We start from the raw sequence: 27,177 nt of genomic DNA, 5'->3' as shown, positions 1-27,177 counted from the left end.
TCCGAGCCTGAATAAAACGTTATCTACTTAATGAGAAACTGTAGAATTTGAAGGAACACACTGTTTGAAGATGAACGCTGAATCGAAGTAATATAAGTAGAAAAAATCCTCCGTCCTCAAGTGCCCAATTCTCAAATTAAAAAAAGAGAAGTAAATGATAGTAGTTTGTTTGATTATATGTAACCTCGAACATGACTGTGCATAGGATTGAAGTGGAGGCGGCATATGCATCGAACAGCTGCACCAGGTATGCTCCCCCGTACGTGGTGTTAGTCAGACCCACCAAGAAGGCCACACCCACTATCAACAGCGTGAACAACTCCCGGTGCTTGCGCAGAGTAGTTTTGAAGTCATCGGAGATACCTGCAGATTGGCAAAGGTAGGAAAAGTACTTCAGAAGAAATGAAGAATAGCTCTTACAATTTTCGAAATAATATAGTTTTTGATTCATGACAACTTCGGATGGTGACATATCTGAATTTGGCTAAGAACCTGCAATCATCCTTCATTGATTCCTGTGCAACCAAACCAAAATAGTTCAAAGTTACCAGCGAGGTTTACCTGCAGAGCAAAGATGGATAAAACTATGAACTCAAAAATTTCTCATCAAAAGTATGAACAATCAGCTAACAAAAACTGTCAGATTTATTATTAAATTGCACTATTATCTGAGAAAATTGACTGCTATGAAGCCCTGGTTACTCGCTGTCGAAACATTTTTTCATTAGCTTAAAACACTAAGAAGGATAGAAGGTTAGTTAATTAATGATTCATAAAAAGAAAACGAGGATTCCCGGGTTGATCAAAACTTCTTATCATACAATTTCCAGATATGAAAAATTTCTTACCGTACAATTCCACGCAATTCCATACGTAAAGAAAATTGTATTAAATCTCTATGATATGCATTTTTTGCATATACGAAAATTTTATGACAAGCATTTTTCCGTAAACCAAAAATTTGATTTTTTTCAACTTTCATTACGAGGCCAAACTTTGCTTTTTGGGAAATTAAGCAGATTCCGCAAAAAGAATGCTCCCTTTGTTATTTTTTTATTTACTTTCTTAGAGTGTTCCGAGACAATTTTAACATGTTAGAAGACATGTCTCTGGAATCCTGTAAAATACAGACACAAAACTGTGAGCCTACCCAGTCCACAGTTTGGCCTCGTAATGTTAATTTCTGAACATTTTTGGGCTGTGTTTGTAACCAAACGCAAGTGACGAAGAACTTGGCTTACACAGAGCGACAAAGTTTTGACGGTCTCGCATTTATAATGCATATAATAACACCGGAATTGTCTTAGAGCTGTGTTTCACAAATGATATAACGAAAGTAACAAACTTTCAATTTTTGACAAAAGTTTTCAACGTTGATTATTTTGAAAATTTGATTTTTGAAATTATCAGTTATCAATCAAGCAATATATAAGCATGCCAATCTTAAGAAAAAGTAGTTTGGGACTTAAAGTAGTTGAAAAAAGACATTAGAAGAAAAGGAAAAAACCAACACTAGTGTATCCAGGACTACGTTATGCGCACAAAAAATTTAAGTTTTGAAAGCAAAATTTTTTTTTGTGAAAAACGTTAGTTTGAGTACAAATTTCAATTTAAGGTTGAAAAAAAATTGGGTTAACTTCAAAATTTATGTGTCGCCATCAAAAACAAATGTTAGTCATACAATTTCCATATCTGGGAATTGTATGATAAGCATTTTTCAAAACACAAAAAACCTCGGTTTTTTCATCACAAGGCTGTTTTTATTAGAATCAAACAGCCGCAGAAATTAGTTTCTATCTTTTTTCAACCATTTTTGCGAAATTGTACGAAAATTGTTCGACAAACATTTTTCCATATTCTTGATGTATGGAATTGCATGATAAGCATTTTCGGTGTATGGAGGTTAACTCGGGTTGTCTACGTGAACTTTTTTAGCGTTCTGTTTTTTTTGCGGAGTTGACTTGATCGCTACCCCCAAACATGCTTACAATTCATGTTTGGACCAAAGGTGCAAGCCATCCTGTTGGTGGTCCTATATACGGTTCGCACCTAAAGTGATTTTCAAGTTGCATCTTCAAAAGTAAGTTACTGGGTTAATTTGCTATTTCCATCTGTCCTACAGCATCCTAGTGAAAAAAAAGATCTGAAAATTGAACTTATTTGCTGATATCGACGGTCACGGCCTTATCGCGTTTATATTTACTGCAACTTTTCGGACCTTGGCGCGATTCAAGTCGCTTTTTAGCGCAACTCAAAAACCTCGGCGCAACGTAACTCGCGGGCCTCTACTCCCGGTTAATGATTCCCAGCTAAAACACATTTCCACTTGAACGAATGCGTCAACCATTAACTTGAAACACAAGGGCAAAAACTAAATCGAATGGGGAGCACCTGTGATGACGGATTCAAGTCCCCCCATTGAACTGTCCAAGCCCAGAGTGAGTAGCATGAGGAAGAACACTATGGCCCACACATTGGGGTATGGCAGGGCACTTATGGCCTCCGGGTAGACGACGAACACGAGACCATGGCCCTCAGTGGCTACCTCCTCTATCGGCACGTTGTTTTTGAAAGACATGTAGCCGAGGATGGAGAAGACGACGAATCCGGAGAGGAAGCTGGTGAGACAGTTGATGGTGGAGGTGCAGAGGGCGTCTATGTAGCAGTTGTTGTGGAAGTTGTTGTAGCTCGAGAACGCAATCAGAACTCCGAACCCCACTCCCAGCGAGAAGAAGATCTACACGCAATACAAAGCATACTCCCAATTGTCACAACAAGTGCTCGAATTGAGTTTATACAGTTAACACGTATCAACGGGGTTTATGCTTATCAGATAGTTAACACTTCCCTATCAATATTCCCTACCAAAAAATAATGTCCGTTTCAAAACGCAAAATACCTTAACAAATAAAAAAGCGAAAAAGTATTGGGAAATTACCTACGATACCACCAGTTATAATTTTGAATGAGCTTTGCATAACGAAGAGAGTATAAATGACCTGAATGGCAGCGTCAATCCAAACACCCGGTTCTGACAACTTGGACAGGTCTGGCTGCAGATAATACTTGATACCAGTGGCTGCCCCTGGCAGAGTGATGCCCCTGACGAGAAGGATAAACAGCATGATGTAGGGTAAGGTGGCGGTGATCCATACTATCTTGCCAGACATCTTGATTCCTGTGCAACCAAACCAAAATAGCTCAAAGTTACCAGCGAGGTCTAGAGTATGTATTCATAAATGCAGGGCAAAGATAGACAAAGAATGGAACTCTAAAATTTCTCATCAAAAGTATGTATATTCAGTGAATAAAACTGTAATAAATTGAAATACTAATAAACGGAGATACTAATAAATTGCACCATTATCTTAGAAAATCGACTGCTTTGAAACCCTGGTTACTCGCTGTCGAACCATATTTTCATTAACTTAAAAAAGTTTTCTCAAAAACGATTCTATTTTAAGAAAAAAAAACTTTTTTTTGTTTTGTTTTTGGACAGCCAACTTAGTCTAAAAAAACAAAAAAAATTTTTTTTCTCAAAACAGAATGTTTTTTTTCTAAATGATGTGACAAAAAACGATCTGAAAAAAAATTAATTTTTAAATGTTGCACAGTCATTGTAAAATAGGAAATTGACATCACTTTTTATAGAAAAATGACGAAGAAAATAAATGAAAAAAATAAAACAAAAATCAAAAAAATTCAAAAATATAGGCTCGCTCAAAATTAGACAAAAAATGTTGGGAATTTTTTAATGTGGTTCGAATAACGACTGTAAGGGCTTTAATATGATATATCACTCAACCCAGTCCGATGATTATTTCTGCTACCTGATTTTGCGTGGAAAACAAAAAAAACACACTGAAATACACCCAAATACAAAGTTCCTCCTCATTTTTAATGGTCCGAACATCAGGGATAGCCGGTTACTGTGCAAGTAGGAGATAATAATCCAACCATAGTTTTTAGAAAACTACAAGAAAAACGTTTTTTTTTTAAAATTGGTGTAGTTTTTTCGGCGTGGTGTGATAAAAGAATCTGACAAAAACTATAGTTTAGGCATACTCGACAGTCAAAATAATATAAGCAATCAGGGCAACAGATTTTGAAGAAAAATGGATAGAACAACAAAACAAAAAAACGTTTAAAAAAGTTTTAAAGTTCATAAATTTTAAAATAGCCTCAAAAATCTCCAAAAACAACACTACTCGAGTAAAATTAAATATCGCATTTATATCGTAAACCGCCTAAATTAAGCATAATTAAGCGTGCTCGCTCGCGTTACCCGCTCTGGTTGGGACAAAAATAAACAAAAACCTCGAACCGGTTTTTCTTGACTCTGAGAAAACGTTTTCAAACCGGTTTTTCTGGACACTGTGAAAGGTTTTCAAATCCAGTCCAATGATTATTTGTGGTAGCTGATTTTGCGTGGAAAACAAAAAGAAAAAACTAAAATACACCCGAATACAAAGTTCCTCTCATTTTCCAAATGGGCGGAACAAGAATGGCCCCAAAACAAAGCATTACAATCCAATGGACGGTGAAATAAGTCACTGATGATGATGATGATGATGAACACTAGCTGGCTACTTTGTACTTCAAAGACAGATTGACAACTACCTGAGTAAATTAAAGGAGTGAGTAATATAGAGATTGACTAACCCTTCCAGAGAGAGAAGTAGAGGAGTGTGAAAATGGCGAACAGACAGAGAGTGAGTTCCCACTGCACTCCCCCCATGTCGTGCAGACCCTCACTCTTGTGCAGCCCCAATACCCTCCGCTTGTAGTACTCCTCCGCTGGAGACACCATCCCTCCTCTTCCACCCCCACCCTCACCAACAACAGAAGAGTTTCCACCTTCAGTGTCTGAAATCATCGCAGTGATTTCGCTTCAATTGTTCAAAAAACTGTTCTTAGACAAGAAAACATATGAAAACGAATGCGTTTCTGGTATGGGGCACAACAAGGTTCTTCCAAATAGCTGAAAAGGTCTTTGGCAGCTCCCTTCAGAAACGAAACAGCTGCAGATGCCGTCAAATAGAGCGTAAAATAATCAACTGCAGCTTAAATTGAAAGCGTCTATCGTGGCGCACACCAGGGGCCGATCTAGGATTTACTCGAGGTGGGCGGGGTTCGGGGGGCTGCGGATTTTCAAAAAAAAATCGAAAATTTTGTCGACCTTTTTTTAGGTCGACCAATTTGATTTTCCGAGCTCTCCCAAAGTACTAAAAAGACCCTCAATATTCTGGGCCGCAGTCAAACTTATAAACAAAAAATAGGCCAAAAAAGCGTTCTTAGGCCATTTTTGGGAAATTTTTTCAGCCAAAAAGGATATCTTAAAATAGTTCAAAGGGAGGACCCTTTGGGTAGGCAGGGGGTCGGATCCCCGAGGGGAGGGGGGCGTTCAACTCCCCGCCCCGATCCCTAAATCCACCCCTGGCGCACAGTATGCTTCAAAAACTTCAGCACCTAAAAATCAACTTTTTTTCTTTGATGATGACAAAACTAGACGTGCAAATGCTGTGGTGTTTTCTTGTTTAACTTCTAAGTGTTCGCCTCTTTTCTGACAACTGACCATTGAGTTTACTAGATCCGACAGTGCATAGCTCAGTGTTCCAGAAGAAGTCGCAGGAGCCCCAGGGCAGTTGGGTGCGGAAGGAATTGAGCAGGTAGTAGAGTGCCCACGCGATGATCACATTGTAGTAGAAGGCCACGTAGAACGCTATTATACAAGCCGAGTAGCCCACACCCTAGCACATACACAAACCACACGTGCTCACTGCTATATCACTAGTTGTATATGCTAATACACGTGCTGCTTCAATGCTTTTACCATATAAATCCGAAACCCCTTTTATCTACATCATCTACCAGCCATTTACTCATATACTGTGTTTTTTTACACTGTGGAAAAAATGTGTTTATGTGTTTTTTTTTGGAAAATCCAGGGCTCATTTTTGAACAAGTATGGTTTTTTCTATTCCTAGCGCAACTCTGGGTTTCATATGAACAACTATGAACAATATAAATTTTGTGGGGTAACTTGTAAAAATGGATTGCTTACCTTTAGGAGAGGACAGATTTTCCAGACCGAGATAGGTCCCTCCCTCTGATACTGGCCAAGAGCCAGTTCCATGTAAAACAGAGGAATGCCCCCAAAAATGAGCATGAGAAAATAGGGAATGAGGAACACCCCTCCCCCATTCTTGTAGCACAGGTAGGGGAAGCGCCACAGATTCGCTGACACAACATAAACATAAGCTATCTTTATGCATTTAGTTGATTTTTTTCATCAATTTCCAGTTGATCGTGCTTAACATACAACTAGGTTTACCTGGAAAATATCTTGAACATCTTTAAAAAGACATGTACAGTGGTGCAGTTTTTCATTGTGGATACATCAAACATCTCGCTAAAACTAAGCAAACTTGCTTTATCTAATTTGTTGCATAAGCTGAGCCAGCTCGACTGGCATTTAGTTTTCCGGCATTTTTAAAATTTGATATAAGAATATCTTAGACAACCAAGAATAGTTTTTTGTCATCGTTGATGAAATCCCAAATTTTCAAAATATCGCTTCTTAACTACTGAGTAATCGAAGCTAAGTAAAAATCACAAGAGAATGAGGAAGCACCTATTTGAGTTATAACCTAGTAGCTAGAGTAATTTCAGATAAGGTATACCATCTGTTCGTCACGCTATCTTATTTTCGGCCGGATAGATTCGTGCAACTTCTTAATGTAATTCCAATCTTAATCTTACTCTTATATCTCCTAGTCTCAATAGATCTAGTGTATACTGGTTTATACGAGTCGGTCTCTTTGGAGAAGGCAACTATATTCTAAGTTAAATTCGAATCTCTCTGGTGCTGAAACTACAAGTAGTTTCAGCACTTACAAATAAGTGGGTTGTTAGTTTGATGGAGTATGATTGGTTAGTATTCAATATTTTATAGAGATAAAATATCAAAATAATATCCAATAATAAAGTCTAATTTAGATCTGGTTCCACATATCCGGGGTTTACAGAGTTTTAGTTCTTCAGGGTTTTAATGTATTGAAGGATGGATGATGGTGTTCTTTTTTTTTTAAAGTTGCGAGCATATTCATTTTTTCCGATTATGAAGAAGGATTGCTTATCCGTTGCTCCAGGAAGCTGGAATCATCGATATGAACGTTTTCTTAGACGGTGGCTGTTGATCTCGGTTGGGTTTGGGAGATCGTACCAAGATTGTTGATTAGTTGTGATTGAGTGCTGGTTTTGTTGAGTATAGAGCAACAGTGCTCCAAACTTGTTCGGATTGTGGCGTGAAGCTTGATGTTTGGGTGAAGTGCCTGGTGACTTGGATCTGAACGTATACTTGAACATCGAGATAGCCATTGTTCGGTTTCAATGGGTTTCCTTTGCTGCGATGCCAAGTCGTACTTTAAATCCTTTGAGTGTGGTGACTGTAGGCAGCATATCGGGTGTATTTTGCCATTCCGTAGTTGGAGTGTGATTGGGTTGTCAAGTTCCTTGCTGCTCGTCTTTGAGCTGCATGTAATCTATATAATGAATTGTGTTATTAACATATACAAATCTTTAATAATTTTGTTTTTAGTTATGATCTTGTATAAATTTTTATCGCAAAAGTGATTTTGTTTAGTTGGTTTATTTTTAAGAGCTACTCACTCTTGAGTAACTCTGGTCTAAAATAAGAGTGTGGTCACAAAGCGTGGGTGTAGCACCTTGGGTTAGGCCGGCTATAGAGCACGCTCAGGACGTCCTCTCTGGTGGGTTAGGCCAGGAGTGGAGTATAATTTCATGCTCTCTTTTCTGGAGGGTCCTTTTTGTGTTCAACATTTTGTGCCTTTTTTGTTTTGGTTGTGTCCTTTTCTCAAAAATCTAATCGTTTGGTCTGGGTTTGTCTTTCGACCTTTTCGTGTTTTATTCATTCATGTTCAGACTTGAAAATAGTCTTCAAAAGAATAAATTATCCAATCCTAAACTGGTTTTAATCCGGTTTGAGTACCGTGGGTTTTCTTTTCTTAGTCATGCTGTTAAGTTGTGGTTTGTGGTGTTTAATAAGCTGCGTTGGTTAGTTTGGATTATTATATAATTCCTTTCCAACTGGGTTAAAGGAAATTTTGAAATGTGTTAAAACTGGCTAGAAATGTTATCAGTAAAAGTTAAAACTTAAATTCATTGTTTTGAACAATTCTTCGTGGGCGAGCTGTGCGTTGTGGATAGGATTGTGGGCGAGTGAAGATTTTAAGATTATAAAGAAGCGTCTTTGAAAATGTTAGTACTGCTTTAAATTTAGAGGCAACTTTTATTATTTTACTATTTTGAAATTATTAATTTTTGGGGGTTGGAGTTATCAATTTTTTTCATTTTAAGAATATTTACTGCATATGGGAAAAGAATTTATATATCAATTCATTGCTGTTTGGGGGGGGCGGGGGGGGGGGGGTAAATGTTACTGCTTCATTTATTGCAATTGGTTAATATAAATTGATCATTATAGAAATAAGTTTCCTGTTTTTTTTTAGTAAAGATGATTAATGATCGTGCTTGTGAAGACTAGGGAAAGAGAAAACATCAAGAATGGTTAGTTTTTGTTCAAATATGTTAGTATAATTAGTTTAATTCAGATTACCTTATTCGTCGGGGAAGAATCCATGGGGAAAAATGTGGTAGATGGTTTCTAATGATGTTAGTAGTTTTGCTATCAAGCGAATGATGTATTTAGTTTGGAGAAGTGGCCAAAGCTATTCGAGTACTTTGATGATTTTGTGCTCTTCAGTGATAGGTGAGAATTCTTATGGTGTATTTTGGATGAGGTTTTAAAGTTTGTGATTATATCTGGTTTTATGCATGAGTTCTAGGATCGAGATTTCAACGGGCTGTAGGAATTCGTGAGGGACGATTAGTGGGAGGGATTTGGATACGTTGAAGGTTTTGGTTAAGGGACAGAATAAATACATCTGGCAGATGGGATCATAATTTCGGAGGATGCCTTGTAGGTTAGTATCTTTAATACAATAAGTGAACTTAAGAAAGAATGGTGAGGTATATTTTGAGTTAATGTATTGATATCTGTGGTTAAATTGTCCAGCTGGTGTTTTTTGAGTGTAATGATGTTTAATAAATTTATAAAAAGTTTAAGTGTGTGTCTGTTTAATTCGTAACATGATGTCGTGTGAACAGTGCAAATCACGTTCTCTGGGTGTGAGGAAATGACAGGTGAGTGAGTAGTGGTTAAACTTGTTAAAATACGAATCACAAGCTTGAATATCACGGAGTGCTGCTGATATGACATGATCGTATTTTTATTTAAAGTATTCAGAGTGAAAACTTATGGTGTTTTAATGAAGAATTTTGTGGGTTAGTAAATTTACTGTTGTTGAAAAAGATGTCTTCGTTTGGTCTAATGATGCGATGATCGTAGTGATCGATGGAATATTCATTAGCTTTAGGTGCGGTGAATTTGATAAGTGATTTTTTATATCCGATTTGTGTAAATTGTTTCGGAGTGAGTGCTGTTGTCAAATCGTAGAGTGATTGCTGCATTGTTCGTTATCATATGGAGTGATATATAATGGCAGTGACAGTGAATTAGTGAAGTGATAAAATGATGTCCATGATAGTGTTGCGTATAAAACGTGCTCATTAACATAAATAGGGTGTTTGTCATTAGGGTCTGAGTGAAAGTAGGTGTATTGGGGGAAAAGGGTAAACATACTTGGAGGAATTCTTTAGTGTTAGTGTGGAGTGGGTGATTGACATATGTTTGGGCTGTTCCTGGGTTAGAGGGAAATGGAGTATTGGGGAATTTCCTTTGAAGGTTCGGTAGGCTCGACTTGTACTGGATGAGGATGGATTTGACGAGAAAGTGGGGTATGGTGAAGGGGGGTAATTTGAAGAGGGGGTTGGGATTGATGGATTCGATGATATTATGGATTGTGAGAAATGGTGAATGGTTAGTGTTTGAGGGTGCTGCAGTTGTTGCTGAAGTGTGATAAAATTGTCAAGTTCATGAGATATTTGCGTATTTACAGAGCTGTTGTTTCCAGAAGGTTCACTGGTTAAGGGGGAAAAAGTAGGTGTTTCATTTGAAATAGGAGAGGGAGTGGAAGGAGGTTCAAAAGTTAATTGGGAGCGGAGAGGTTGGAAAGTAGGTTGGGAGAATGTAGATTGACTGGGTTCGGAGTTGGCAAATTCGTCAGGGGTCTCGATATCTGAGTTATTAAATTGGGAGACGGTAATATATACAGTGGTGTTTGAATCAGTGTCTGATTCCATGCCGGATAAAAGTGTTATGTTTTTTGGTACAAGTGTAATGCTGTTTTTTGGTACAAGTGTAATACCATAGCATGTTTCTTTCGTAGTCAAAAAAATTTTGATTATTTAATTGAGCGATGGAGTGATCCAACTTGGCGGCTCATCGTGGGCTAAAAAGATGGTTGTTCTGAGAAAAAGAAATTAGTGGTATGTGGTTGTTCTATAATTTGCTCGTATGTGTCTTCGGTATTAGATTATTGGGTTATTATGTGTTGACTTGGGCTTTGTGTGTAAGTTGGTCTTTGAGATATGAGATCGGTCATTGCTATGTTTCTGAAATTTCGTAGTACTAACGATAAAGGACGGTTATGATGTAGGCTTTGTAATTGTGGTGCCGTAGGCGATGTACTTGTATTTTTTTGTGAATCGTCATATGTGTTCGGTGTTGTTGATAGTTTGGTATTGTATTCTTTTATTTAACCGTCCAAAGTATTTTTTGTATATTGATGTAGAGAAAATTCCAAAAAATCCTGCAAAAAGTATGCATGGTACGCTGGCTTGTTTGCTTACTTGTGTGTGTATTGCGCATGTATTGTAGAATCCTTTTAGTAGAGCGAAATGAAATCCAAGAAAGTTAGAGTTAAACATTGCGTATTTTATAGTCAATCTTTCTAAGATGTAGTAGAGCCATCCTAGAAAGGCAAGAAACTCGTTTTTCAAATTTACGAAGTTAAAAATATTTATTGATGATATAACTTGTGGTCTGTATTTTTCGCCATTTATTTAAATGTAATCTTTTATATCTTTAAAATATCCGCTGTAAACTTGTGCTTATATGTCTGAAAAGCTTGCTGTTTCTGCAAGTTTGCATAAATTTTGATTTAAGGATTGTTTTGTGTCCATTTTTGTGAGTAAATCTTGAAATTGTTCTGTACGTATGTGGTGTTGAATTTCGGATTTAGAGTAAATGTCGATCGATTTAAAATCGATGTTTAGATTGCGGGCAATAGCTCTAATGCTTTTTGGTGAAAACTTTTTTAATGGTTGCTTGAGTGTAGGATATGGTGTGAGAAGGTAGTATTTATCTTCATCAGGGTTCAATTATGCTACATTATGGCTATTTTCTGATCCACATGGGACTGCTGTATCCCAAAAAAAGTTCTTCATGAAAGTGTATCAACGAAATGTACTTTATTTTTATAGAATTTTGGGATTCTTTTATAGCATCTTTTATCTTCAAAAACATATAAGGTTGATACTTTTTTTGGTACAAGTGTAATACCATAGCATGTTTCTTTGGTAGTCAAAAAAATTTGATCTGTTTCCTGACAATAAATATCCTGCATAAGGGATTTTTAGTACTGCTAGTGCAAGTGATTGTAGATTTTGTGTTCTTTCAAGTTCGCATAACTGATGTAGTGTTTCAAGTTCTGATAGTGACATTTCTTGAAAAATTCTAAGAATGGTGTAGTCGAGTTTCATGTCTTGGTGAATGTCATAATGAATTGCGCCAAAATAAGTATTGTTCATAAGTGAAAGTTCCTGTAAACCTGTATTGTCTTTATCGTGTGGTTTTATTTTTCCACCAGTGTTTCCTGTGTTTCTTAGAAGGTTGACTGGGATGTATGGTTTTTCATCGATTGTTGTATGATGTGTTGCAATGGATTTGTGATTAATTTTCCTGTAGTCATGTCAAAACCTTGTTCGTATTCAACAAGAATTTCTGAATATTGTGTTTTATAAAGTGGTTTGGTGTATTTACATGCAATTTCTGTTTCCGGGTAAAACGTGTCAATTTATTTTGTAGAATATTAATGTTTCTAAATTTATAATTACTGTGTCTGATTTTTTCAGGGCTTACGTCATCATAAAAGATTGATTCAATGAAGTGTTTTTGGTGAAATTTTATTCTTCTAGAGTGTGTATTTTTGCTACTTGAACTGTGGTACATGTGTCTTCGTGAAACCAAACAATCGTTGCTTGTGTTCGTGTAGTGGGATTGCAGTATCCTTGGTCATTCTTCCAAGTTAATCGGATTTCTGGACAAATTAGGGTGTCATCGTTGAAATCTTGTGTTAATTGTATTTTTTCAAGTTGTATTTTCCAATCAAAAAACATTATTTCTTGGTGTCCTTTATTTTTTGTGTCTGCTTCACAATTTGAGGGGTTGTTTATTTTAATGTGTGGTATCCAATTTTTATCATGGATATCATAAGTTAATCTTCCATGTGCGCCGTGGAATGGAAATTTATCGTCTAGTTTTATATGACCTTGGCATTTTTCAAGTTCGGCTTGATGTGCAGAGTCTGGAAAAACTTGAAAGTTTACCAATTTTCTGTTTGTTCCGTTATTTGATGTAACTTCTAGTCGGCGAAGTTCGTTTTTACAATCGTCAGGGCTTAGGTGTAAAAACTTTTCAATATTGCTACGGAATAAATATTCATGATCTAGTCTATTCTTATTTCCGTTTGAGACTTGAGATCAATGTAACTTCTTTTCGGAAAATGTCGCTGTGAATATATATCCTGTTAGTGTTGTAGCTCGTGATTTTGAGTAATTTGTAGCTAATATGTTCGTTGTTTCTATAGCTTGTGGTTCGGATTCGCATTGAGTGACTTGATTTATTGCATATTTATGTAAGTGTTTTTTGTTCATTTTCTTCACTGTTATAGTGTGTGACTAGTAAGTCCTGTGGTCCTGTACGGGGGAAGGATTGTGATGATCGGGTTTTGAAGAATTAAGAAAGAGAAGGGTCTGAAAATTAGTATCGTTAAAAGATGTGTATGATAGTCCTGAGTATGGATTATAAAAAGTTATATATCCAATTGTCTTTTTTGTGTACCTATCGTATTTGTAGATGATTTCTGTGATTATGAATGGTGGAGGTAAAGATTGAGCTGTTATGTTTGATGGGGCTAGGAGTTAGGGATGGTGACTTATACTAATTAGTCTTACTGTGATTTCAAATTTTAGTGTCAAGTTGTCTTGTGTAAGTGTTTGTATATTATGGTCTTGAATATCTTTGTGAATTTCCTGTCCATTTTCTTATCTATTTAGTGCCCAGTTGTGTAATGTGTTAATTTCGTGATGTTGATCAAATAATGGAGGGGGTGCTACGAATGTATTCCAATCTAATCGTAGGGGTATGTTATTGGTTAGGTTTTCTCGATATCTAGCGTCGAGATTTGTAGGAAATATTGAAAGAAATGGTGTTTGTGAGATTTGACTTGAGTAAAGAGTTGAAGGAAGGTAGTGACAAAGTAGTGACAAAGTTGTGTCAGATGAAATGTCTAATGGGTCGTTTACTAAATTTGGTTCACCTGAATAATCTGATGTTAGTTTCGAGGTGTTTTGTTGTGATGCGTTCGAGGGAGTACTTTGAATTGTACTACTAGAAAGGTCTATAGGATTTTCTATTGGTGACTGAGCAATTTTGAATTGAACTCTGGGGGTTTGCAAATTTCTATTCCGTCTCGGATGTATAATTTATCTGTTAATTTTGAGCGTGTTTCGATTTTGACTTGGGTGTCTTCCTCTATTAAGATCTTGTTTGAGAGGTGGGTATTTTTTATATACTGGTTCGTATTGTGGTTTGCTTAAAGGTGCTTGGCAAAAAACTGGTTCAAGTGGTTCGGACAATGGTGCGTGTCGTTCTTCAAAAGTATATGGATTGTCTTGAAAAGAGACGCGTGTTAATGATTGGAGGTTATTTGTTTGACATTTTGTTGGTTCGTGTTGTTGGAGGTTCTTGGGATGTTGTTGGTGGGGACTGGTGTGGAGGTTGTTGATTAGCAATTTTGGAAAAACTTCAAAAATTAAGTATTTTTTACGAAGAAATTTTATGTTTATTGTAATAACCTTCGACGAAAAGTATTAGAAATTTTGTTGCTAATGCGAAAGTTATGTTGGCCTTTTTATACATTTGCATATTGTCATTATGAGGGATGTCAGAAATGTGAGAAATATTATAAAAAGAAATATATACTTTCTAGAGAAAAAAAATTGAGCTAGAGAAAAAAAATTGATGAAAAAATTGCAAAAAATTATCAGGAGGAGGAGGAATATTTCAAGGGTATCGGCTATTAGGATTATACAGAATTTGAAAAAAAATTGAAATGATTTGAAAAAAGTTTGAAAGTATATCTTGAATATGGCTTACTCGAAATATACATTTAGATAGCGATTGAAAAAGTTTGAAAGTATATCTTGAATATGGCTTACTCGAAATATACATTTAGATAGCTATTGAAATATCGTTCCTGAAATGTGAGAAATATTATAAAAAGAAATATACATCGAAATATACATTTAGATAGCTATTGAAATATCGTACCTGAGGATGTGGTCAAGGATTTTTGCAAAAATAATGTAGCATATTGTCATTATTGGGATACATTTGCATATTGTCATTATGAGGGATGTCAGAAATGTGAGAAATATTATAAAAAGAAATATACATCGAAATATACATTTAGATAGCTATTGAAATATCGTACCTGAGGATGTGGTCAAGGATTTTTGCAAAAATAATGTAGGCTTGAGCTAGAGAAAAAAAATTGATGAAAAAATTGCAAAAAATTATCAGGAGGAGGAGGAATAATTCAAGGGTATCGGCTATTAGGATTATACAGAATTTGAAAAAAAATTGAAATGATTTGAAAAAAGTTTGAAAGTATATCTTGAATATGGCTTACTGTTTGTGAAAGAAGCATTTGAAGAAATGGTTCGTTCCATCGAATTGTTTTTTACTTTTTGAGGCTAAATTCGATTATGGTCGGATTATTTATTGGTTTTTTGACTAGTGGGTTGGGTTCGGCAATTTTTGGTGAAAGGATGTTTTGAGGGCTCCTAAGGATCTTTCTAGTTTTGTTTTTATTTATTTTATGATTGGGGCTATCTGAGAGATATTCGTGCTTTAGGCTAAATGATCATGTCCATTTTGTTCTTTAGGCTAATTCAATATTTTGCTTGAGGGTGTTTTGAGGTCTAAGTTGGGACAATATTATTGATCTTCGTTCTACTTGACAGGGGAGGGTTGTAATAATGAGATTTTGTTTATTTCAGTTGTCAGTCTTCAGCGGGTTGCTATTCTTGACCTGGAGGTCTTTTAGTTATAGTTAGAAATTTGCTTGGAGGTGATTATTTGTCGGCTAAAGAAGTCGTGTCAAAATAAGGTGATGATTCGGAGAGATTCTTATTGGCTGAACTTGAACTAGTTTAGTTATATGCTTTTCATTATGAATTTTGAGAAAATTTACGGGTGTTTGAAAGATCTGCCGACAAGTGAAAATGTTAATTCATTTTAAAGTGGTTTCTGAAATTCAACTTTCTTTAGTATTTTAGATTGTGGAATTAAAGTTTTATAATTTTTCTTGGCTGATTTCTAAGTCGTGAAGATTGTCTATGTTGAGATTTTTATTTTTGATCTTGTGGTAGAATTTTTTCTTCTAAATTTTTTCTGTTCTGTGTGAGGTATCTTTTTGTTCTCCAAATTTTGAGATGTTTGGCTATTTTTTTTGGATAGAATTCATATCAGTGCTTTGATTTTGTTTGTAATCAGAGTTACTGTGAACAACTTTGAGTCCTAAGGAGTATAATTGAGTCAGTTCGCGAAGAGCGTACTCTTTCGGATAATAAGGTAAAATATTGTTTCGGTGTTGAACAATTTCTTTTTTGTTTAGGTCTACAAGTGTGTATGTTACATCAGTGGGTTTATCAATTATTTGATATGGTCCTATTCGGACCGATTGTATTTATTTAGTATTCCATTTTGGGTTGTAAGATTTGGGATTAAAACGATTTTTAAATTTGTAGCTGGTGTGAATCGAGATTTTATTTGGGAATTAATATTTTGTCTTTGTAACAATTTTTTTGTTAACATTTGATAAGATTCATTGTGTTTTTTATCTCTGTTTAAAATTCATTTGGTGTATGTATCCATCCAGAAGCTAATTTTAAAACTTGTGGATGATGAAAGTGATCTTCATCGTGGATATGTAGTGGTAGATTATAACATTTTGATTCTTTAGTGGGTTGAGTTTTTTGATGAGTTTGCTGTGAACATTATCGGTTTTCATGGTTTTTGATTGAAAACCATTTCATGTGGTGACAGTCTTAGAATCGTTGTGATTTGTGATTTATAAGATAAAGGGAATAGTTTTTATATCTGTTGACCATTCAGTATATCTTGTGTCATTTCCGTTAATGATACATTTGAGAAATTCTTGTAATGAACATTTCTTGCCTTCGACTGTTCCATTAGTCCAAGATGCATGAGATAAACAAGGTTTGTGTTTAATTTTATATAAGTGGCATAGTTCAATAATTTCGTTGTTTATAAATTCATTGCCGTTGTCTGCAACAAGGATTTCGGGTATAACGAATTTTGCTATCCAGTGTTCATAAAGGGTTCTATATGCGTAATAAGCATTACAATGTGGTACTGGGTTAAAGGCTACGTAGTGTGTAAATGCTTCGGCTATGACCATTATATAAGATTTTCCTTCTGAGGATGGTGATGTTGGCCTTTTGTATCGAATGAAATTCTCTGGTTGAAGTATGGACTTTGTCCCATAAAATCTTTTTTTAGTGCAATTTGTTTTGATTTGGATTGTATGGAGATAGGTTGTTTAATTGACATGTTATGCAATCATTGCATAATAATTTAATCCAAATTGGTGCATTTGGAAAGTTAAAGTTTTGAATTAAATTGGAGTATGTTTTTTCTGATCCTGAGTGTCCTTTAGTGTGTAATGAGTGGGAAGTATGAAAAGCTATAATCATCATACTTAAAGGTAGAAGGGTACTTTGAGATCAGATGTTATGAGATCAGATGTTGAGATCAGATGTTCTAAAATATCTGTATTCTCGTTGATAGAGGTGTTTTTAAGTTTTCTGAAATATCTAATAATAGTTTTTTTCCTAGAGTTGTGGTATCGGCTTTAATTGGTTGGGTTTTGTATTTGTGCCAATATTTTATTTGTCTAATAACTGGATCAAGGTTTTGATGTTTTTTGTTATAATTCTAGTGTTATTTTTTCTGTTATTGGGAGGAAATTGTTCTCAATTTCCGTTTTTGATAAAGGTATTCTATCTAGGGGATCATTAAGGTTAAAGACTTGGTTTATTGTATATTTTGAGTCATTATTTGGTGGGCCTGATAAATTTATTTTATCGGTTAGGTTTTCTTTTTCTATAAAAGGGAATAGACCTGTTTCAAATGATTTTTGTTTGATTGGTTTTTGCTGTGAATTGTTTTTGATCCATGAAGATCTATCTTTTTGTTCTCCAAATTTTGAGATGTTTGGCTATTTTTTTTGGATAGAATTCAAATCAGTGCTTTGAATTTGTTTGTAATCAGAGTTACTGTGAACAACTTTGAGTCCTAAGGAGTATAATTGAGTCAGTTCGCGAAGAGCGTACTCTTTCGGATAATAAGGTAAAATATTGTTTCGGTGTTGAACAATTTCTTTTTTGTTTAGGTCTACAAGTGTGTATGTTACATCAGTGGGTTTATCAATTATTTGATATGGTCCTATTCAGACTGATTGTATTTATTTAGTATTCCATTTTGGGTTGTAAGATTTGGGATTAAAACGATTTTTAAATTTGTAGCTGGTGTGAATCGAGAATTTATTTGGGAATTAATATTTTGTCTTTGTAACAATTTTTTTGTTAACATTTGATAAGATTCATTGTGTTTTTTATCTCTGTTTAAAATTCATTTGGTGTATGTATCCATCGAGAAGCTAATTTTAAAACTTGTGGATGATGAAAGTGATCTTCATCGTGGATATGTAGTGGTAGATTATAACATTTTGATTCTTTAGTGGGTTGAGTTTTTTGATGAGTTTGCTGTGAACATTATCGGTTTTCATGGTTTTTGATTGAAAACCATTTCATGTGGTGACAGTCTTAGAATCGTTGTGATTTGTGATTTATAAGATAAAGGGAATAGTTTTTATATCTGTTGACCATTCAGTATATCTTGTGTCATTTCCGTTAATGATACATTTGAGAAATTCTTGTAATGAACATTTCTTGCCTTCGACTGTTCCATTAGTCCAAGATGCATGAGATAAACAAGGTTTGTGTTTAATTTTATATAAGTGGCATAGTTCAATAATTTCGTTGTTTATAAATTCATTGCCGTTGTCTGCAACAAGGATTTCGGGTATAACGAATTTTGCTATCTAGTGTTCATAAAGGGTTCTATATGCGTAATAAGCATTACAATGTGGTACTGGGTTAAAGGCTACGTAGTGTGTAAATGCTTCGGCTATGACCATTATAAAAGAGTTTCCTTCTGAGGATGGTGATGTTGGCCTTTTGTATCGAATGAAATTCTCTGGTTGAAGTATGGACTTTGTCCCATAAAATCTTTTTTTAGTGCAATTTGTTTTGATTTGGATTGTATGGAGATAGGTTGTTTAATTGACATGTTATGCAATCATTGCATAATAATTTAATCCAAATTGGTGCATTTGGAAAGTTAAAGTTTTGAATTAAATTGGAGTATGTTTTTTCTGATCCTGAGTGTCCTTTAGTGTGTAATGAGTGGGAAGTATGAAAAGCTATAATCATCATACTTAAAGGTAGAAGGGTACTTTGAGATCAGATGTTATGAGATCAGATGTTGAGATCAGATGTTCTAAAATATCTGTATTCTCGTTGATAGAGGTGTTTTTAAGTTTTCTGAAATATCTAATAATAGTTTTTTTCCTAGAGTTGTGGTATCGGCTTTAATTGGTTGGGTTTTGTATTTGTGCCAATATTTTATTTGTCTAATAACTGGATCAAGGTTTTGATGTTTTTTGTTTTAATTCTAGTGTTATTTTTTCTGTTATTGGGAGGAAATTGTTCTCAATTTCCGTTTTTGATAAAGGTATTCTATCCAGGGGATCATTAAGGTTAAAGACTTGGTTTATTGTATATTTTGAGTCATTATTTGGTGGGCCTGATAAATTTATTTTATCGGTTAGGTTTTCTTTTTCTATAAAAGGGAATAGATCTGTTTCAAATGATTTTTGTTTGATTGGTTTTTGCTGTGAATTGTTTTTGATCCATGAAGATCTATCTTTTTGTTCTCCAAATTTTGAGATGTTTGGCTATTTTTTTTGGATAGAATTCAAATCAGTGCTTTGAATTTGTTTGTAATCAGAGTTACTGTGAACAACTTTGAGTCCTAAGGAGTATAATTGAGTCAGTTCGCGAAGAGCGTACTCTTTCGGATAATAAGGTAAAATATGTTTTCGGTGTTGAACAATTTCTTTTTTGTGTAGGTCTACAAGTGTGTATGTTACATCAGTGGGTTTATCAATTATTTGATATGGTCCTATTCGGACTGATTGTATTTATTTAGTATTCCATTTTGGGTTGTAAGATTTGGGATTAAAACGATTTTTAAATTTGTAGCTGGTGTGAGTCGAGAATTTATTTGGGAATTAATATTTTGTCTTTGTAACAATTTTTTGTTGACATTTGATAAGATTCATTGTGTTTTTTATCTCTGTTTAAAATTCATTTGGTGTATGTATCCATCCAGAAGCTAATTTTAAAACTTGTGGATGATGAAAGTGATCTTCATCGTGGATATGTAGTGGTAGATTATAACATTTTGATTCTTTAGTGGGTTGAGTTTTTTGATGAGTTTGCTGTGAACATTATCGGTTTTCATGGTTTTTGATTGAAAACCATTTCATGTGGTGACAGTCTTAGAATCGTTGTGATTTGTGATTTATAAGATAAAGGGAATAGTTTTTATATCTGTTGACCATTCAGTATATCTTGTGTCATTTCCGTTAATGATACATTTGAGAAATTCTTGTAATGAACATTTCTTGCCTTCGACTGTTCCATTAGTCCAAGATGCATGAGATAAACAAGGTTTGTGTTTAATTTTATATAAGTGGTATAGTTCAATAATTTCGTTGTTTATAAATTCATTGCCGTTGTCTGCAACAAGGATTTCGGGTATACCGAATTTTGCTATCCAGTGTTCATAAAGGGTTCTATATGCGTAATAAGCATTACAATGTGGTACTGGGTTAAAGGCTACGTAGTGTGTAAATGCTTCGGCTATGACCATTATATAAGAGTTTCCTTCTGAGGATGGTGATGTTGGCCTTTTGTATCGAATGAAATTCTCTGGTTGAAGTATGGACTTTGTCCCATAAAATCTTTTTTTAGTGCAATTTGTTTTGATTTGGATTGTATGGAGATAGGTTGTTTAATTGACATGTTATGCAATCATTGCATAATAATTTAATCCAAATTGGTGCATTTGGAAAGTTAAAGTTTTGAATTAAATTGGAGTATGTTTTTGCTGATCCTGAGTGTCCTTTAGTGTGTAATGAGTGGGAAGTATGAAAAGCTATAATCATCATACTTAAAGGTAGAAGGGTACTTTGAGATCAGATTTTATGAGATCAGATGTTGAGATCAGATGTTCTAAAATATCTGTATTCTCGTTGATAGAGGTGTTTTTAAGTTTTCTGAAATATCTAATAATAGTTTTTTTCCTAGAGTTGTGGTATCGGCTTTAATTGGTTGGGTTTTGTATTTGTGCCAATATTTTAATTGTCTAATAACTGGATCAAGGTTTTGATGTTTTTTGTTATAATTCTAGTGTTATTTTTTCTGTTATTGGGAGGAAATTGTTCTCAATTTCCGTTTTTGATAAAGGTATTCTATCTAGGGGATCATTAAGGTTAAAGACTTGGTTTATTGTATATTTTGAGTCATTATTTGGTGGGCCTGATAAATTTATTTTATCGGTTAGGTTTTCTTTTTCTATGAAAGGGAATAGATCTGTTTCAAATGATTTTTGTTTGATTGGTTTTTGCTGTGAATTGTTTTTGATCCATGAAGATCTATCTTTTTGTTCTCCAAATTTTGAGATGTTTGGCTATTTTTTTTGGATAGAATTCAAATCAGTGCTTTGAATTTGTTTGTAATCAGAGTTACTGTGAACAACTTTGAGTCCTAAGGAGTATAATTGAGTCAGTTCGCGAAGAGCGTACTCTTTCGGATAATAAGGTAAAATATTGTTTCGGTGTTGAACAATTTCTTTTTTGTGTAGGTCTACAAGTGTGTATGTTACATCAGTGGGTTTATCAATTATTTGATATGGTCCTATTCGGACTGATTGTATTTATTTAGTATTCCATTTTGGGTTGTAAGATTTGGGATTAAAACGATTTTTAAATTTGTAGCTGGTGTGAATCGAGAATTTATTTGGGAATTAATATTTTGTCTTTGTAACAATTTTTTTGTTAACATTTGATAAGATTCATTGTGTTTTTTATCTCTGTTTAAAATTCATTTGGTGTATGTATCCATCCAGAAGCTAATTTTAAAACTTGTGGATGATGAAAGTGATCTTCATCGTGGATATGTAGTGGTAGATTATAACATTTTGATTCTTTAGTGGGTTGAGTTTTTTGATGAGTTTGCTGTGAACATTATCGGTTTTCATGGTTTTTGATTGAAAACCATTTCATGTGGTGACAGTCTTAGAATCGTTGTGATTTGTGATTTATAAGATAAAGGGAATAGTTTTTATATCTGTTGACCATTCAGTATATCTTGTGTCATTTCCGTTAATGATACATTTGAGAAATTCTTGTAATGAACATTTCTTGCCTTCGACTGTTCCATTAGTCCAAGATGCATGAGATAAACAGGGTTTGTGTTTAATTTTATATAAGTGGCATAGTTCAATAATTTCGTTGTTTATAAATTCATTGCCGTTGTCTGCAACAAGGATTTCGGGTATAACGAATTTTGCAATCCAGTGTTCGTAAAGGGTTCTATATGCGTAATAAGCATTACAATGTGGTACTGGGTTAAAGGCTAAGTAGTGTGTAAATGCTTCGGCTATGACCATTATATAAGAGTTTCCTTCTGAGGATGGTGATGTTGGCCTTTTGTATCGAATGAAATTCTCTGGTTGAAGTATAGACTTTGTCCCATAAAATCTTTTTTTAGTGCAATTTGTTTTGATTTGGATTGTATGGAGATAGGTTGTTTAATTGACATGTTATGCAATCATTGCATAATAATTTAATCCAAATTGGTGCATTTGGAAAGTTAAAGTTTTGAATTAAATTGGAGTATGTTTTTTCTGATCCTGAGTGTCCTTTAGTGTGTAATGAGTGGGAAGTATGAAAAGCTATAATCATCATACTTAAAGGTAGAAGGGTACTTTGAGATCAGATGTTATGAGATCAGATGTTGAGATCAGATGTTCTAAAATATCTGTATTCTCGTTGATAGAGGTGTTTTTAAGTTTTCTGAAATATCTAATAATAGTTTTTTTCCTAGAGTTGTGGTATCGGCTTTAATTGGTTGGGTTTTGTATTTGTGCCAATATTTTAATTGTCTAATAACTGGATCAAGGTTTTGATGTTTTTTGTTATAATTCTAGTGTTATTTTTTCTGTTATTGGGAGGAAATTGTTCTCAATTTCCGTTTTTGATAAAGGTATTCTATCTAGGGGATCATTAAGGTTAAAGACTTGGTTTATTGTATATTTTGAGTCTTTATTTGGTGGGCCTGATAAATTTATTTTATCGGTTAGGTTTTCTTTTTCTATAAAAGGGAATAGATCTGTTTCAAATGATTTTTGTTTGATTGGTTTTTGCTGTGAATTGTTTTTGATCCATGAAGATCTATCTTTTTGTTCTCCAAATTTTGAGATGTTTGGCTATTTTTTTTGGATAGAATTCAAATCAGTGCTTTGAATTTGTTTGTAATCAGAGTTACTGTGAACAACTTTGAGTCCTAAGGAGTATAATTGAGTCAGTTCGCGAAGAGCGTACTCTTTCGGATAATAAGGTAAAATATTGTTTCGGTGTTGAACAATTTCTTTTTTGTTTAGGTCTACAAGTGTGTATGTTACATCAGTGGGTTTATCAATTATTTGATATGGTCCTGTTCGGACTGATTGTATTTATTTAGTATTCCATTTTGGGTTGTAAGATTTGGGATTAAAACGATTTTTAAATTTGTAGCTGGTGTGAATCGAGAATTTATTTGGGAATTAATATTTTGTCTTTGTAACAATTTTTTTGTTAACATTTGATAAGATTCATTGTGTTTTTTATCTCTGTTTAAAATTCAATTGGTGTATGTATCCATCCAGAAGCTAATTTTAAAACTTGTGGATGATGAAAGTGATCTTCATCGTGGATATGTAGTGGTAGATTATAACATTTTGATTCTTTAGTGGGTTGAGTTTTTTGATGAGTTTGCTGTGAACATTATCGGTTTTCATGGTTTTTGATTGAAAACCATTTCATGTGGTGACAGTCTTAGAATCGTTGTGATTTGTGATTTATAAGATAAAGGGAATAGTTTTTATATCTGTTGACCATTCAGTATATCTTGTGTCATTTCCGTTAATGATACATTTGAGAAATTCTTGTAATGAACATTTCTTGCCTTCGACTGTTCCATTAGTCCAAGATGCATGAGATAAACAAGGTTTGTGTTTAATTTTATATAAGTGGTATAGTTCAATAATTTCGTTGTTTATAAATTCATTGCCGTTGTCTGCAACAAGGATTTCGGGTATAACGAATTTTGCTATCCAGTGTTCATAAAGGGTTCTATATGCGTAATAAGCATTACAATGTGGTACTGGGTTAAAGGCTACGTAGTGTGTAAATGCTTCGGCTATGACCATTATATAAGAGTTTCCTTCTGAGGATGGTGATGTTGGCCTTTTGTATCGAATGAAATTCTCTGGTTGAAGTATGGACTTTGTCCCATAAAATCTTTTTTTAGTGCAATTTGTTTTGATTTGGATTGTATGGAGATAGGTTGTTTAATTGACATGTTATGCAATCATTGCATAATAATTTAATCCAAATTGGTGCATTTGGAAAGTTAAAGTTTTGAATTAAATTGGAGTATGTTTTTTCTGATCCTGAGTGTCCTTTAGTGTGTAATGAGTGGGAAGTATGAAAAGCTATAATCATCATACTTAAAGGTAGAAGGGTACTTTGAGATCAGATGTTATGAGATCAGATGTTGAGATCAGATGTTCTAAAATATCTGTATTCTCGTTGATAGAGGTGTTTTTAAGTTTTCTGAAATATCTAATAATAGTTTTTTTCCTAGAGTTGTGGTATCGGCTTTAATTGGTTGGGTTTTGTATTTGTGCCAATATTTTATTTGTCTAATAACTGGATCAAGGTTTTGATGTTTTTTGTTATAATTCTATTGTTATTTTTTCTGTTATTGGGAGGAAATTGTTCTCAATTTCCGTTTTTGATAAAGGTATTCTATCTAGGGGATCATTAAGGTTAAAGACTTGGTTTATTGTATGTTTTGAGTCATTATTTGGTGGGCCTGATAAATTTATTTTATCGGTTAGGTTTTCTTTTTCTATAAAAGGGAATAGATCTGTTTCAAATGATTTTTGTTTGATTGGTTTTTGCTGTGAATTGTTTTTGATCCATGAAGATCTACTTCGTAGTGATTGTTTTAACAATCTAAATATAGTGGAAAACGCTGTAGATAATTAATCTGTGGTTGATATATGTCCGTTTTTACTGGATATTTACATTGTAATCAGTGCATATTTGAATATTTGCATTGGTGAAGTTTCGTCATTTGCTAGGAAAAACTTAATATTTTGTGGGATTTCGACTTTTGTTTTCCTAGTTAATAATTCAGGTGGTGTAATTTCACTAAGAGTATCGGGTAATGCGAGGTTTTTTCCTGCTGTTCAAACTACGTGTAAGTTTGGGAACTTCTTTAAAATTAGCTGAAATCTATAAACTCTTGAGAACATTTTATTGGGAGGAAATTGTTCTCAATTTCCGTTTTTGATAAAGGTATTCTATCTAGGGGATCATTAGGGTTAAAGACTTGGTTTATTGTATATTTTGAGTCATTATTTGGTGGGCCTGATAAATTTATTTTATCGGTTAGGTTTTCTTTTTCTATAAAAGGGAATAGATCTGTTTCAAATGATTTTTGTTTGATTGGTTTTTGCTGTGAATTGTTTTTGATCCATGAAGATCTACTTCGTAATGATTGTTTCAACAATCTAAATATAGTGGAAAACGCTGTAGAATATTAATCTGTGGTTGATATATGTCCGTTTTTACTGGATATTTGCATTGTAATCACTGCATATTTGAATATTTGCATTGGTGAAGTTTCGTCATTTGCTAGGAAAAACTTAATATTTTGTGGGATTTCGACTTTTGTTTTCCTAGTTAATAATTCAGGTGGTGTAATTTCACTGAGAGTATCGGGTAATGCGAGGTTTTTTCCTGCTGTTCAAACTACGTGTAAGTTTGCGAACTTCTTTAAAATTAGCTGAAATCTATAAACTCTATGGTTTGGGTTTGATTTTTGTGTAAAAAGCGAAATTATGGGTTTATGATCTGTAAAAAAAAACGGTTGGATGTTTTGACCCAAGTATTAAGGTTCGTATTGTGTGAGTGTATATATTTTGGCTGTGCATTCTCTCATACGAGTAGAGAGTCGAAGTTCAGCTTGTGTTGATAGTCTAGAATTTGCTGAAATGGGGTTCATTTTATTTGTTCCGTCATGAGATTGTAATAATGCTGCACCGATGCCAAAGTTAGAGGCGTTGCACATAACATAAAATGGCTGATCGGGATCTGGAATTTTGTTTGAAATTTGTTCAGTGAGAGGAATTTTGATTTCTATAGGATTTGCTCTTGGTGACTGAGCAATGTTGAATTGAACTCTGGGGGTTTGCAAATTTCTATTCCGTCTTAGATGTATAAATTGTCTGTTTTTTTTCGAGCGTGTTTTGATTTTGACTTGGGTGTCTTCCTCTATTAAGATCTTGTCGGAGAGGTTGGGTATTTTTTATATACTGGTTCGTTTTGTGGTTTGCTTAAAGGTGCTGGGCAAAAAACTGCTTAAGGGTGCGTGTCGTTCTTCAAATGTATATGGATTGTCTTGAAAAGAGATGCGTGTTGATGATTGGAGGTTATTTGTTTGACATTTTGTTTGTGTTGTTGGTGGTTCTTGGGATGTTGTTGGTGGGGACTGGTGTGGGGGTTGTTGATTAGCAATTTTGGAAAAACTTCAAAAATTATGTATTTTTACGAAGAAATTTTATGTTTATTGTAATAACCTTCGATGAAAAAAATTAAAATTTTCGTTGGTAATGCGAAAATTATGTTGGCCCTTTTATACATTTGCATGGGATGTCAGAAATGTGAGAAATATTATAAAAAGAAGAAAAACATCTGTTCTACTGAACAGATGTTGAAACATTTAGATAGTTATTGAAATATCGTACCTGAGGATGTGGTCAAGGATTTTTGCAAAAATAATGTAGGCTTGGGCTAGAGAAAAAAAATTGATGAAAAAATTGCTAAAAAATTATCAGGAGGAGGATGAATATTTCAAGGGTATCGGCTATTAGGATTATACAGAATTTGAAAAAAAAAATTGAAATGATTTGAAAAAAATTTGAAAGTATATCTTGAATATGGCTTACTGTTTGTGAAAGAAGCATTTGAAGAAATGGTTCGTTCCATCGAATTGTTTTTTACTTTTTGAGGCTAAATTCGATTGTGGTCGGATTATTTATTGGTTTTTTGACAAGTGGGTTGGGTTCGGCAATTTTTGGTGAAGGGAAGTTTTGAGGCCTCTTAAGGATCTTTCTAGTTTTGTTTTTATTTATTTTATGATTGGGGCTATCTGAGAGATATTCGTGCTTTAGGTTAAATGATCATGTCCATTTTGTTCTTTAGGCTAATTCAATATTTTTGCTTGAGGGAGTTTTGAGGTCTAAGTTGGGACAATTTTATTGATCTTCGTTCTACTTGATAGGGGAGGGTTGTAATAATGAGATTTTGTTTATTTCAGTTGTCAGTCTTTAGCGGGTTGCTTATTCATGACCTGGAGGTCTTTTTA

General features: G+C 34.2%; 1 protein-coding gene across 2 annotated transcripts in view; it reads right to left on the bottom strand.

Annotated features, from left to right (window-relative positions):
- The window catches only part of LOC134843763 (sodium-dependent noradrenaline transporter-like), a 74,827-nt gene that overhangs the window by 36,133 nt on the left and 11,517 nt on the right, over positions 1-27,177 (bottom strand). For both annotated transcript variants that reach the window (XM_063860025.1, XM_063860026.1), the window contains 6 exons: positions 6,065-6,240; positions 5,576-5,750; positions 4,663-4,866; positions 3,000-3,178; positions 2,392-2,737; positions 185-363 (listed from right to left, as the gene is read on the bottom strand). In XM_063860025.1, coding sequence (XP_063716095.1) covers positions 185-363; positions 2,392-2,737; positions 3,000-3,178; positions 4,663-4,866; positions 5,576-5,750; positions 6,065-6,240 — 1,259 coding nt within the window. The remainder of the gene's footprint in view (positions 1-184; positions 364-2,391; positions 2,738-2,999; positions 3,179-4,662; positions 4,867-5,575; positions 5,751-6,064; positions 6,241-27,177) is intronic.

This window comes from Symsagittifera roscoffensis, chromosome 4 (genome assembly GCF_963678635.1).
Source record: "Symsagittifera roscoffensis chromosome 4, txSymRosc1.1, whole genome shotgun sequence".
Classification (NCBI taxonomy): domain Eukaryota; kingdom Metazoa; phylum Xenacoelomorpha; order Acoela; family Convolutidae; genus Symsagittifera; species Symsagittifera roscoffensis.
The sequence above is the reverse complement of the archived record's forward strand: the minus strand, read 5'-3'. Positions and strand labels throughout refer to the sequence as shown.